This window comes from Aptenodytes forsteri, unplaced genomic scaffold (genome assembly GCF_000699145.1).
Source record: "Aptenodytes forsteri isolate BGI_AS27 unplaced genomic scaffold, ASM69914v1 Scaffold193, whole genome shotgun sequence".
Lineage (NCBI taxonomy): Eukaryota > Metazoa > Chordata > Aves > Sphenisciformes > Spheniscidae > Aptenodytes > Aptenodytes forsteri.
Genome location: NW_008795405.1, coordinates 16,817,228 through 16,831,684, shown reverse-complemented (window position 1 = coordinate 16,831,684; position 14,457 = coordinate 16,817,228). Strand labels below are relative to the sequence as shown.

At 39.3% G+C, this 14,457-nt stretch overlaps 1 protein-coding gene across 3 annotated transcripts in view; it reads left to right on the top strand.

Moving 5' to 3' along the window:
* The first annotated feature begins 736 nt into the window (after nucleotides 1–736).
* CDC42BPB (CDC42 binding protein kinase beta) overlaps nucleotides 737–14,457 on the top strand; it is a 73,581-nt gene continuing 59,860 nt past the window's right edge. For all 3 annotated transcript variants that reach the window (XM_019472498.1, XM_019472499.1, XM_019472497.1), the window contains exons 1-2: nucleotides 737–820; nucleotides 13,340–13,423. In XM_019472498.1, the coding sequence (XP_019328043.1) occupies nucleotides 758–820; nucleotides 13,340–13,423 (147 nt within the window). In that variant the 5' untranslated portion in view covers nucleotides 737–757. The remainder of the gene's footprint in view (nucleotides 821–13,339; nucleotides 13,424–14,457) is intronic.

Here is a 14,457-nt window from a genome sequence, read left to right as displayed (position 1 = left end):
TTGATCTGCAGGTACAGTGGAATTTATCAACCAGATATTTTGAGAAATGTCTTGAATCCAGTTGGGACCACCAGAACAAAGTAAGTGTAGGTTAGTTAATTGCTGGACCTCTTTTAGGCTACAGCCCTTCGATACTTAGTCTAATTGAGATCTGGTGAATGTTGCTTAACAGAAAAGAGAGTTCAAAGTAAAAATCTTAAATTAGCCACAGATCTTGTAGAAAATTACTTCGTTGCTATTGAGTAGAGACAGCTATCTCTTGAGAGTGGGTTGTTAAAGCTTTACCTGGTACTAGCTGAAATAATAAAAAGTAAAGCTGAACTCTGCTTAAGAAGAGAATTATTCTAGTGACTGAAGGATAGGACAGATTTTTCTCTAGGGTTTACCAATAATGAATCAGCTCTCTCCCTTTTACATGGTCCTTCACTGACTCACAAAACCCTAAAGAAAAGGGGAGGGGGGGGAAATCCTTCGGAAAGACTACTTTGCTCTTTACTCGCTGGCAGCAAGGCAGAACCAATCACAGGATTGAACTTTTTTAAAAATTCTAAGTGTTAATTAAATAGTGTAATTAATATTTTTTCCTTCTGTAGTTCTAGTAGTAGTTGAAAACTACTATTGCACTGGGTATGCAATGACTACTTTTGACCTCTGGTTTATGGATTATTTTGGCTTACGATATTTCTCTTCGTAATTGAATTTGCCTTTTTTTTTTTCTCCTTAAACAGCAAGACCATTTACAAAATTGGTAAAGGAAATGCAACTCCATCGAGATGACTTTGAAATTATAAAAGTGATTGGAAGAGGTGCATTTGGTGAGGTAAGAGATTTTTAACTCTCAGTTGTAGTAATGTAACTTTCATCGTTTGTGCATCTGATTTCTTGTTACAGTTGACCTGTACTTGTCCTAAAGACAAAAGATTCACACAGATGTGTTAAAATACTTCCAAATGTGGGATGTCGCTAGGTACTAGTTGAAAGCTCCCTTTGAAGCAGGGTATTTAGCGTCCAGTTCTGCCATTTCTGTGACTGGCTCATTCTGACTTCAGTGTAGCAAAACAAGTGTCTCTTCAATGTGTGTATGAACAGGGTGGTCCCACCTAGCAGCTGCACAGCTGAATTTGGGATCTCTTCTCCCACTTGCCATATGTACTCTTCTGTGTTGCTATAATTTAACACAGAACTGGGCTGCTGCTATGGTAGGAAGGCGGAGGCTGCTCCACCCATCTGCCTGTCTCTGTAGCAATCTGGTAATGCAGAAAGACGCATTTGGCTGCCTCAAAGGCTGTTCCCTGTCATCTTTGAAGATCAAAGGCTGCTGGATCTGGTTTTTTGGACAGCAAGTTGAATCATGCTGGGATGATAGGAACGCCTTGTGTTTTGAGGACTCGTCAGTCCCAGGACCCTGGACTGAAGCTTTACTTCTTAATATGCTTGATGAAAGTCTCATCAGTCACAGAAGTCTGATAGGGCTTGCCACTGGCAAAAACATTCATGAGCATGTCCCCTCCAGTAGGCATAGGATACCTGAGGCTTCTGGAGAACCTTAAAGACAACCCTTTCAACATTAAGTACGTGTAACTAAAGCCATAGCTGTCAGCAAAAGAGGTTATTAACTAGAGAATTTCTAGAAGTAAAAAAACCCTTAGATTTCTTGCAGGAAGCTTCTTTTAAGTAGTGCCACACTAAAGTAAAATGTAGCGTCAGCCATTAGCGGCTCACTTCAGCCCATTAGACTTGGTTACAACTTCTGCTGCGGTGGTTAAGGCTAGGCTTCCTTATTTTCGTCTCATGTTGTCTCCACAGACAGCAGGACTGCATGCAGTGCAGGGCTTTCCTTCCAAGCATGGTGTGCCCTGAACACGTCAAACTCTTTCACATAGGGGTTGATTGTGGGACAGAGGTATTGCATGCAGACCAGAAACTAAGCCTGAAAAATGCCAGGACCCTGCTCAACCTAGGTTTAGAAAGCGATGAGGTTTCTATGTGCATATGCACTTGGTAATGGGCGAAGTAATAGCTTCATATCCACGTAATTTTAAGCTACTTCAGAGACTGCTTTTGAGGAAAGTGGACACCTAAGACAGAAATTAGTGTTTCAAGAACATTTCTTCATCTGTACCATCATCTAATGATGTGATGAGGTAACATGTAGTTCATGTGTAATCATCATGAGCATAGCTGCTGAAGGAACTTGAGCATTTTAAGTAAAATGTCCAGATAAATAGTAGCATATTGACCGGTAAGACAAAAGTTCACTTTCTAGTGGATGTTGAACTTGATGAGTTGCAACATTTGTTACAAAAAAAGGAAGTATTATCTTAGGGTAGTGGAAATACTGCATAAAAATCAGTTGGTTATTTCACTTGAGTGTTTGTTTTTAGCTGGCGTGTATTATTTGAACATGGCTTTTAGGGAGAAAAGTTACTACAAAGAGTTTGGCAGGAAAAAGCAGAAATGGGAAAAAATTTGCTAAGTCTAAGGAAGGGCTGAAAGCTACATATTGAGTCCAGAAAAGAGGTCTGAGCAAAGAGGTTTATGAGTAGATAAGAGGCCTAGAGAACCAAGACAGTAGTAGGTAACTGTCTACCTCTCCGTTAGGGTTTTGATTCAAAACAGTAGCACAGTTTTGAAAAGAATGCCCCCACTTACTGCAGAATGTTTTTGCTGTGCATGAGCTGGATATCTTTTGGAGGAAACTAAACCAGAACCTCCGTTCCAGGTGTGCACCAAATGTGCTTCTGGCCCCAAGGAGTACATAAGAATCAATCACTGGGTTTGACTCTCCTAACAGCTTCAAAGCATGTTTGGTCCAGGAGACCAGGCTATATACAGTCTGAAGCAAAATTCATGAACTGCATACAGTATAGATGGGAAGGCTCAGCACAGGCTACTTTCATCTGTTGTTCTGGTCTTGCTGTGCCAAATTACTTGCTGTAGTGGCTCCGACCACTGATATCTAGAGAATTTTAGATTAGTGTTTTGGCAGTTTGTCTTTTGGTGGGATTAGAAGTGGTTTCTGGATCTTTTCAGAACCAGACTTGTGAATGCTATAGCTATCAAAAATGGTTTCAGGTCAAGGGAACCCTTTACAGCGACTTGCACATGGTGTCAGTGTTGGGAATGCCTTCACACAGTATAACTTTAAGGAAGGGCTGTTTTCCATAGTACTTGCTCTGTTCTTTTTCAAAAAGATGCTCTTTTCCACTTAAGGAATTGACCAACTGGAAATCTCAGTACAACAGCAGATGAAGTATTTATATGGACTTAGAGACTTCAGTTTATACTTGCTTAGGGGGTTTAGGATGACCTTTCATAGCTTTGGATCAAGAGTCTTAAGGAGTATAAAAGATACAAATTCTGGGTGGAAACTTGTATTAATAGTGTTTGGAGTGCCTGAATCAACAATGTCTTTCATATTCTTTCATTTGGAAAAGCGTGAAACTTAACTAAAGCAATTCGTACACCCCATTTCCCCAGTGGAAATGAAATTTCACAGAAGTGAAATGAGAAAGTATCTTAATTTCATCCTTCTGTTAGAGCTATGAGTGCTTACAAAGTCAGTGGTGTTAGTTATCTGTCAATATCACGTTGTCTTGTTCATCTTTTAATTATAAAAGTTTTAGTTTATAGTTGTAGCAGCTTGAAACTTTTTGATCAGTTTAAATTATGCAGGAATCATTGATTTTAAGCTCATTATACTTTAATCCCACTTGTCAGAGAATATTTTGTGCTTTTTGCTTATGAATGAATCCTTTGACCCTCGTGTATACTCCACTGCAGTAACTGCCAAATATTATAGGCATTATAAAATAGTAATTATATAAAAGTTGACATTCCATAATAAGAAAATAAAATCTAGTTTTTTGAGAGGGACTTGTGGCATCTGACTTATATAAAGCAACACTTAGAAAACTGAATGGGGGAGCTGTAAGTAACTTTTCCATAGTACGTTCATACACACATAGGAACTATGTTAGAAATTAGTTGGTGGGATTCTAGTGGTTATAAGGTTGTTCATTAGCTCTTGTTTAAAAAAAAAAAAAACAACAAACAAAAAACCAAACAGCTATCTGCTAGAAATAAATTTTAAAAATACTTATAAAATATTTTTAGAGTGCATAAAGAAGTTAATCAGAATTAAACTAAACATATTCCTGTTAGAATTAAGTAGTGTAAATTAAATGCAAAAAAAAAAAAAAAAAAAAAAAAAAAAAAAAAAAACAACAAACAAAAAACCAAACAGCTATCTGCTAGAAATAAATTTTAAAAATACTTATAAAATATTTTTAGAGTGCATAAAGAAGTTAATCAGAATTAAACTAAACATATTCCTGTTAGAATTAAGTAGTGTAAATTAAATGCTGAACAGCTAAACAAGCCAGACTTCAAAAAGGACAAAAACTATGTTCCATTCTTCTCAATTTAGCTACTTTGGACTTTTTGGAGAATGCCAGGGGCTTTAGTTTTACCAAAGAACTTTTGCATAAATCAGTAGCTTTGAAGAAAGATAGCTTAAACAAAATAAAGGCATGATATTAGTTATTAGTTAGGATCAGTGGTCAATTTTTGCCACGCAACATGTAAGCCAAGGGAATATGGTCTTTGACCGGAGAGAGGATTGAGACCACATGTGAGCTTGTCCCTGTGAACACAACTGCAAAATCAGCATCTAATTTAAGGCAGATTGATACAATCACCAGTACATATCTGTACTGGCATGTCAGTGTCGTCGTCTTTCTTTCTTCTTTTCAAACCAGCAGAACTCAACCTGCTTCCTTACACTTCTTCCAGTAATGTGAGGACAAAACCCATCTGGTAATCCAAAACCACCTGAGTGAAAGTTCTTATAGCATGGAAGATCTGAGAAAGCAAGAGAAAAAATGTTTCTTAAACTTCTCATTATTATGCTAGGACAGAAATAACCTAGCTCAGAACCTAGCGATTTCTTCTCTAGCCACCTACCAAAACAGACAGTTCTCCTTTTCTTATAAACTAAGCCAGCTACTTTGCATGCAGGGTAAACTGAATGTCTGAATATCCTTTACAGCAACATTTAAGGCTCTGACTCCTGGAGTCACTGGCTTGAGAACATAATTTAATTTTTTCAGAAGTTTCATAGTTATGAAGAGAAGTTTGAAATGTTCTTTAAGTGCATGACAGTTAGAATAGCATATAATTTGAAATACGAGCTGTAAGAAGGATAAACTACTTGTGGCTCTTCCCCATCTCCTAGGGTGTATTCGCCTGGGTGTATACCCAGCTGGGTGGAACATTTTTGTGAGTGCCCCAATGTGACTTTCAGTCTTTCTTTTTTGTGGGTCATATAGGCAGATAGCTCATGTGCAGAGGGGCAACCTCCATGAGGAATAAAACTAATAATAATTAACACCCCCCACCCCCCAAAATAAAATCAGCTCTAAAATGGTTTTCTATAATCTTAATTCTGGTTGCTATTAATAAAGTTAATGTAGAAGCCTGTCTTTGTAGATAAGAATGTGTTGTGTAGGGTAAAGTTTTTTGTTAACTAATGAAAATACATATTCTTTAGGAGAAGATTTAAAGAATATGAGCACAGAATGGAAAACTCCTCCAGCTTTTAGACCTTTAGAAAACAACACCAAAACAAAAAACCCAAACCCACCTATGGCTTGAAGTTTGCATGTGCCTGACTACTCCTTCCATCTAGAAACACTGTGGACCATTATTTGAAAGGAAATAATGTCCTGAGAACCTATGTTTGGTGGGATTGTGCCTACCTGAGAAACTTAGGCCAGCCTAAGAAGTGCCTTCTTTGTGCTTGGTGTTTGCCTTTGCATGCCAAGGGAACTGGGAGCACTAGTGCTACAGTATGGTAAGAAGGACAGGAGGAGGATCCTGTGTATGGGGACTGTCTGGCTCTAAATACTTGCACTTGCTCCTTTGCAAGCTTCATCTGACCTCTAAGTAATGTACTTGTAAGTCTTTAAGATCACTTTTCCTCATTTTGTGTAAAAGACCATTTAGGCACACTGCTGTAGATTAACACATTTCAACGAAGAACAGTTGTTGAAGGAAGAACCGTGTCAAGATGTACCTTGTTTGAGAACTTGGATTGTATCATGTGGCTGACACCTCCTGGAAATTTGGCAGCATGGGACTGAAACAATTGTTTTCCTTCCCTTGTTTGTTAGCAAGGGTTTCTTGAATGAGCAACGCTTACTGTGGTTGCAGCGGAAGGGTGGAACTGCTTGGTCTTGCTTAGCACAAAAATAACGAAAACTCTTAATGTGCCCCACCTAAGTATTATTGCTCTGGATGGATTAGAAGTACCTTTTCATATAAATGCTGTTGTGTACAGACTTGATCTGTGTAGTGTTTAGTAATAGGACATGTCACCTCGACTCAGGATGCTTAGTCAGAGTCTTAGCTGGAATCAACAGATGTAAAAATCTGTTTCCAGAAGAAAACAAATAATGGTTGAGAGAACAAGACCTATCCCCTGTGTACCACGGGTTTCTGATAAATTATGTGGTTCCTAATGAGAGATATACTGGCTAAGGGTGCAGTGAGACTCAAAGTGAAGATGCAAAACCTAAGCTTCCTGCAGACAGTCGTGCTTGGCGATGCGACGCAGAGCTGTTTGTGCCTTCTCCACCTTGTAATTGCAGCTGTAGGGTACTGAGTTTAACGTTTTTATGTACTTCTAGAAATTAAGCTGGGGCACAGTGAGCCTACAGACTGCAATTAAGGCTATTCAGAAGCTTTGGTGATTGGTATTAGGTACCCAGCAGGGACTGTGCCTTCCTACATTGTAGATTAACAGAATTCTTAAGTATTGCACACAACGTATGACACTTTTCATCCAGCTAGTCAAAGAGTCAAAGCGTTCAGAATACGATGCGGAAGAAATACTTAATTAGCTTTGCTGTTCCACAGTCTGCTCTTGACAAAAAAAATATCAAAGCAAGCTATTTTCTGCTGTGGAAATGGACAAAGAAAGAAGCTGCTTTGTTTTGAAAATGCTTCAAAAGAGCTGGTTGCTATCTTAGTCCTCCCCAGCTCCATGTCTGTTTGTGTGGCAGCACCAAGTTACTATGGTGACAGGCAGGTTGCAGGGAGCTGGAGAGACACAGTTCATTGTAGTGCCGCTGCGAGACCAGCCATTTGTCTCTGCGGTCCCCCCGATTGCTGAGGAAGAGCTTAGGTGTTATTCGGGGCCTTTATTCTTCTTTTGCAGAACCTTTCTGGTTGGCACTTGTAAGTGATTTCTTATTTGCGCGACACGAAGATCCACACCGCGTGTTCAAAAAAAATTATTTTGCTCCGGAAATGTGCACTGTGGTATATGAACCCTGCCAAAAGACACTCTGGTTGCTCATTTTAAATGTAAAATAGACATTAAAAAACTGATAGAGCAGTCCGGACCAGTTTTTCTCAAAGATGCGGTATTAAAACTGTTAACTAATGAGCTACTTATCAAAGACTTTTCATATCCAAGTGTATCGGGAGGATAAAGCAGTTCCTGCAGTGTTTCTTCAGTAGCTAGTGTTCAAGGTATCAATAGCATGAGACAGAAATAGTAGAGTAAAAGTGGCATATACAAGCTTTGACTGAGGGAAATGACTGTAATATTCAACTATTAATCTGGTAATAAGACATTACGGATAAATTGTTTACAGCTGAAATGACATTTTGTCTCTTCCCCCAGTTGAAAGGCTTGTCTAAAATCTCTGCTCAAATGTCTAAAGCCATTCCAAGTTCCTGCCAAAGGTTAATTCATGGTAATTTTACACGATTTTATCCATGTAATTTTATTACCCATTAGCCTAAGCAGATCTGTTATCTTTTATCATCCTTATTACTGATGTCCTTCCTTCCAATTTTATTTGTAGGTAGCAATCATACCCACTTTTTGACCTTTTTTTTTTTTTTTGAACAAGCAAAGCTTTTTCTATTCCCACGGTAGTATGAGAGGCTCTTTAGTTCCTTGATCACCTCAATAGTCCTCCTTCACACCTGCTCCAGATAAAGTTTATTTCTCTGGGGTGCGGCTGTGTGTGGAGTTTCCAGTGAGTTTGTATTTCTACAAGGCAGTAATTTTTACCCCTCCCTAGTGGTGTGTATCTGCCTATGAATTCCAGTGTTTGCCTCTTTCTTAACTACCTGTTGTTATGAGCTGATTGCATGAGGATTATCACCTATATGTCGGTGGTGTTCTTTTCAGCTGAGAACTTTTTGCATTTGAGTTTCACCTTATCCCTCAAAGTCCAGTCCTTGAGGATAAGTTTTACCTGAAAGTTTAACGTGCCACAAGCATGAATAGTGTGTTAGGTGGCTTTTTTATCTTTGCTTTGAAACTAATGCCAGCATGGTTTCCAAGAAGTTGAACATCAAAGAATTTATAAACTTTCCAGTAGAAAGTCTTTTTGTTAACTATCTTAATTGTTTTCTGGAAATCCAGTCTTGCATTTAAATGATTTCTGTGCTTTCTTATGCCATGCTTATCATTTACATAAAAGAAAATTTGTAACTTGATACTGCTTACTGATGTTGATCATGTCACTCAAAGGGCAGAGTACAGTGGTGGGAAGTTCTGTCACGTTTGTAGGGGCTGATTTGGCTCAGATTTCCACCCTGTAGATTTCATCAGGGCATGAGGAAAGGTGGAACTTGGCCTAGGCTGGCTTTGCACATTGCAACACTAAATGTCAATGTCAAGTGGCTTTTGAAGATGAAAATGCAGCAAAATACTTCTGTAAAACAATTCAAGAAGCAAAATACTAGTTCTTGCCAAAGTCTAAAAATGTTATTTTAGCTATATTGGTTCCATTTTTATTTTATTGCAATACAAGTGAAACAGAGCTTTGAGGCAAAAAGTACTGGAAGAAAATAGATGGCAGAAGTAATACAAATCTGAAAAGGTTTTGTGGTGTGTAGTCACCACAGCTGGCTCTCACTTATGCTTTAACCCCAGTTCTCATACATGTTTTGACATAAATATGTCTTAAGTTGGTTGAAGTGTAGGCAGTAGGATTCATTAGGCTTTCTGAGGTCCTTGAGGAAACATACTTTATCTTTATTGCAGTGTCCCTGTTGCTGTGAATCTTGAGCATGCCGAGTCACAGTGACAGTAATCAAATCAGCTGGTGACAGCTTAGACCCATAGCGGCTTGCCTGGAAGGGAGGGCTGCAGTGGCGGGGCAACCCCTGCATCTAGAATTTTTCTTTATCGGTGTTTTAAGACTTGGTAAAACAGAATCACCTAAATCTCTCTACCAAACCACTCTGTGATTGTTGAGTATTCAGAACCCTCAATTCTCTATTCCAGCCTAGCATAATGAGATGCAAGTTGGGTAAGTTTTAATTTTCTTAATTTGACACAGGTATCAAAGATAGTTGTTCTGGGTCAAAGGTGTGTGGATTAGTTAGCCCACATCCCATCCCTTTGGCCAGGTAGAGAGGTGTAGGAAAAGTCCAAGGCCAGAGCAGAGCTGAACCCTCCCAGCTTCCAGTAGCTGAGGGTTCAGGGACTCCCTAACCACGCCGGTAACTCAGTGGTCAGTAGTCTCTGAGGCTTCTGCTATGTGTGTTATTCAGGTATTAAGCATGTACTTAAATACTTTCTGAATACTTAGGTGTCCACAGCAGCCTGTGGCTGAGTTCCAGAACTGTTGTGTGACAATAATACTTCCTTAATCTTGCTACCTTTTTATTTTATTTGATGCTTTTCGATTTCTGTGTTATGAGAAACAGCAAATAATTGTTCTGTGTTCATCTTCTCCACAACATTCGTGGTTTGTATGCCTATCATAGCTGTTATCTCTTCCAGGCCTGGAATATTTTTCTTCAGAAGCTATTTTATACCTCTGCTTGTGCCTTTTTTATCCTTTCATTATCCTTAGCATACTTTTTTTTTTAACTTCTGCTACAGTGTAAGTTGTAATAGCCTTGGAAATGAAGAGTGAGCATCAAAATTAAATCCTGTTTTTTTTACAGTCTGTGCATAACATGGGCGCTTGTTCGGCCAGTAGACTTTTAAACTTTGAAGATAGAAGCAATGATTTTTGTTCTTAAAGTAGGCATTTGCAGCAGTGTACAAATCTGTGATCTTTGGAATCCTCTGAACACCAGCTGAGTATTGTTTTCTTACATTAGTAGGTGTGGTGGATTGGTATGCAGTATAGGAGCCATCATATTTAAAACCTGACATCTTGCATGGTTAACACAATTGCAATATAAGAGGTTTCTGTTTGATCTCGCAAAGTGGTCAGTGTGGCTATTGTAATTGAATTTGAGGTACGCCAGAGAAAGAGGAATTAATACAAAAGTAAGAAAAAACTACACCACAGTGTCTCAGAAGCAGCCAAAGCATTATATGACAAATGTAAACTTAGAAATACTGCCACCTGATGATGAAAGTAGAAGAAAGCTAACTTGAGGAAACGCTGAGGTGTTTTATGGAACAAAGGATGTAGGATTTTTTGCAGTATTGCAGCAGTGTTCTTGCTTGTAATAGTACTGAGTTTATCAAGGCCTAATTTAGTTTGTGCTTCCCTGGTTCAGTTCAGACATCAATGAGGTTTGGATTTTGCATTTCTGTTTGCTTGTTTTCTTAAAAAAAAAAAAAAAAATTAAAAAAATTCTAATGATTTGAATGGGTTGAGGAGTCAGGTCATAGAATCATAGAATCATTGAGGTTGAAAAAGACCTCTAAGATCATCGAGTCCAACCATCTGGTCTAGTCAGGCCAGAGTTCTGTTACTTATGTGAGGCATCTTCTGTACCTTTCAGGTTTCTTTTCAGAGATAAATTTCTTGGGGAATTAGCTATTTCGCTGTATGATTACATGAAGTTTTCTGCTGGCACAAGCAGCTGTCCCACTGTGCCCCTTAAAACTAAAGCAGCAGTGTGTTTACTGGTGCCATAACTTGATAACCACTTACTGTGAAAATATGAGTCAACTTTCCTTTTATTCATTCCACTTTTTCTTCCACAGAAGACAATTCTCTTCCTCCAGAAAGTTTAAATTGGGCTTTTTTAAAGCAGTCCTTTCAGATGAAAATAAATAGCACTAATACAGATAGCAACTGGGGAATTGCTAAATAGGTCCTACAGATTTGGCTTCCTTTTTCTTTTTTCTTTGTCCAGGCCTGTTCTCATTCACCACTTTCTGTTCTAGCCTTTGCACAGCTCCTCAGCTGTGCGTGTCCTCCGCGGTGCCAGGCTCACATCACTCCTCAGCAGTTGAGCACGCTTCAAACTTCTGTCAGCCTGCAGTGCTTTCAGACAGTGATGGCCTTAGATAAAGTGCAGTAGATGCATAGCTGGGTTCTGATTTGTGCACTATATTTGTACTGAAATGGCTGAGCAGTTCTAGTGTTGTGGTGTAATGAAACCTGAATGTTGCTACTTCAGGGCTCGCAGAGCTATGCTTGCAAATTGCTTCTGCCTCAGAGATTTTGTTTGTCTGCAGCAGGTAGTCAGTTTGGTCTGTCCCTTCAGTTGGAGATGGGGGTATTTCCTGAGTCATCATGTTCTGCATGGAACAGAGTTTAAAATGTATAGCAGGTAATGTCAGCATCTTGCAGTTTCCCAAAGCTTTTAATGTGTAGTTTGACTTACAGTGTGCCTTCAGCTGTATCAGGCAAATAATTCAATTAAGTGTATGCAGAGAAGTTGTTACAATGGCTTTTAGCTGCAAGGCCGTGACGAGGACAGGAGCAAAGCTAAATGTTTTAGGCTATTACCAAAGGTCAGTGTTGAACAGTTTCACATGTCCCAAAGAACCTCATGTGTTCAGACGAGACATTCTCATCTTACTCATCCTTCCCCCACAGCACGAGCAGTGTCTGTGGGAGGTGTTTGTAGGCCAGGAGTCACAGGGATGTAACGTAGCTGAGGATGTTCCACATAGCTTACAGAAGCTTGTTCTTCGTGCTGTGTCTTTCCCAGCTCCATTTAGGGCCAGATTCCCATGTCTTTCCTGTGATGGGTACCTGCTAGTCCTTTTCTTAAGATATGTTTCCATTACATGACTGTGTGCAGGTGTGTACTAGGTGTTGCTCATCCATTACATGACCTGGTGAGTGGAGCTTCACACACCGAGGGGTGGGAGGCTTAGCTATGCATCTGCAGTCAGGTGTCTGTCTACATGTGGATATCCCATTCTTGTGTTACTGGAGGAGCAGTCGTCCCCCTGCCCCTCATCTGGAGCTTCTTTACTGGTAAGGTGCAGGGAGGTATTGTATTTCCCTCTTCCCTCCTCAGGACTTCTGACTTTGTATAGTGTTGCTCTGCTTTGACACACTATTCCAACCTTGTTTTATAGTTAGCGTCGTCTTAGAGTTGCTGCAGCTCCTGAATCCCTTATAGACAGGAGTTTTTAAGCATCAGAAGAGGCGAGCTATGTGATTCCTGTTAACTTTTCCCACTGTTATTTAGAGCTCTGTTAAAAGCAATGGAAGCTGGTCAGTTTTCTACTTCTGAAATAGAGGCAAGCTGAGAATCAGCGGAAATACTCAAGCAGTCCATGTATAGTCCTGTGAAAGTGTTGCTGTCTTAGTCGTGATGCCTGCTTTTTCTTTGCCAACTGGAAGAATTTTGTGGAAATGGTGGCTTTACTACAAGAAGAATTAGTTTTGGTCTTGCAGAATACAAGTCTTGGTCAAAATAAAGTCTTTGCATTCCTAAGCCTTAAAGTTTCTGTATTCTTCTGGTTTTTTTCTTCCACTGTACAGCTGTATGCACAACTACTGTTCATAATAGACCAGTCTGAGCAAGTCTAATACACAGGATGCATAGTAAAATGCTTCAAGCAAAATGATGAATAAGTAAATGAATACTGTTTTTGCTTCTTTTTAAATATCTGCACACAGTACACAAAAGCATGTTAATTTGAAAATATCTTTCAAGTTTTTGAAACCTGAAATGTGAAAACAAATTAGTCAAATGTAGTGTATTTCTGTTGACAGCAACCTTCCTTGTTTTTACAGGCTGGCCTTTTAAATGTTGCCTCGTTGGCTGAAGGCATGGTGTAAAAGTATCGCTTGTTCTTGGCAAACATTGCAGCTTTACTACGCATCTTCATATGAAAAGCTTCATACTCCTCCTGTATCAACCCCTGTGTACTTGATCATGAGCACTTGACCACACATGGTGTGCTGTGCATCAAGTACATAGTTATGTAGGAGGAGTATAGAAGGAGCAAAGACTCAAGCTGTAGTTTATCAATGTGTGAGCTTATCACTGATGACTCCTCAGTAACTTATTTTATTAATATTTTGTTAGTATTAAGCTGTCTAAATATTGTATTTCTCTGACCATGCTGTTGTTACATAAAAATATTTTATTATTTCAGGTTGCAGTTGTTAAAATGAAGTGTACAGAGCGCATTTACGCAATGAAAATTCTGAATAAATGGGAAATGCTTAAAAGGGCAGAGGTAAGTAATACAGTTCTCTAATGCAGAGAATTTTTAAAATGGCGTTAGGAAAATTACATTGAAGCTCTTCCAGATTAGGAAGAATTATTTCATGAGCATAGGAGCTTCATTCTTTTTTCTTTTTTTCTTAAGCTGTTTTAATGCAATCAAGTCTGACAGTCCCTTCCAGGCATCTGTTGTTCTCAGCATTACTGTGTATTCGTTTACCAGACAGTCTGCCCTAGTTCTTACCCTGAATTTATTGGCCAGGTTTTTGTTTACGATAAAGGCAAGTTAAGGACTACATGAAGACTGGGATTGGTGCTACTATGCCATTCACAGCTGTACACAAAAATTTATGAAAAGGTCTTTTTTTCTCTCGTGTTCAGAAAGCAATGTAAAGGAGCTTTGCATCCTGCAGTTTGTAACAGGATTTATATAACTGGTGAAACTATAACTAAATACTTTGGAATCATGGGTTCAGATTGTAAACCAAAATGCGTTAAAAAGGTCAATCTGTTTAAAAAGAGTATTTTTGATGAAAGGAGATGTACATTGTCACAACAAATTATGCAAATGTGAATGGGTACTTCATAGATTAGGAAAGGACCTGCTGAGAATATGCCATGGGAAATGGCATATTCCTAGAATACCTACTCTTGCACTGTAGAGGAAAAACTTGTGGCAAATGTAATATTACATAAATTAGCAAATTTAATGAGCAATAGATTTTAGGGGAAAATACATGTAGTCCATCAATACTTGCAGCAGTTCTGTTAAGGGGCGAAGGCCAGCTGCTTGCTGAGGACTGAGCCTGCTGACCCTTCCCTGTCCCATTCTTCTGTCCCTTCCTGACACCTCCTCCCCCCCAGCCTACCCTTCCTAGTCCCTCCCTTCCTTTCAGTGAGTCAATGCCAGCTCTTTTCCTGTGAATAAATCTCCTCCCTCTTGTTAAGCCCCTCTTCACCACTGCCTTTGCCTGTTTTAGTCACACTCCGTCCATCGGTCCATGCTCTTCTTTACGAGGCAGCAGCCACACTGCCCCCTGGCGGGTG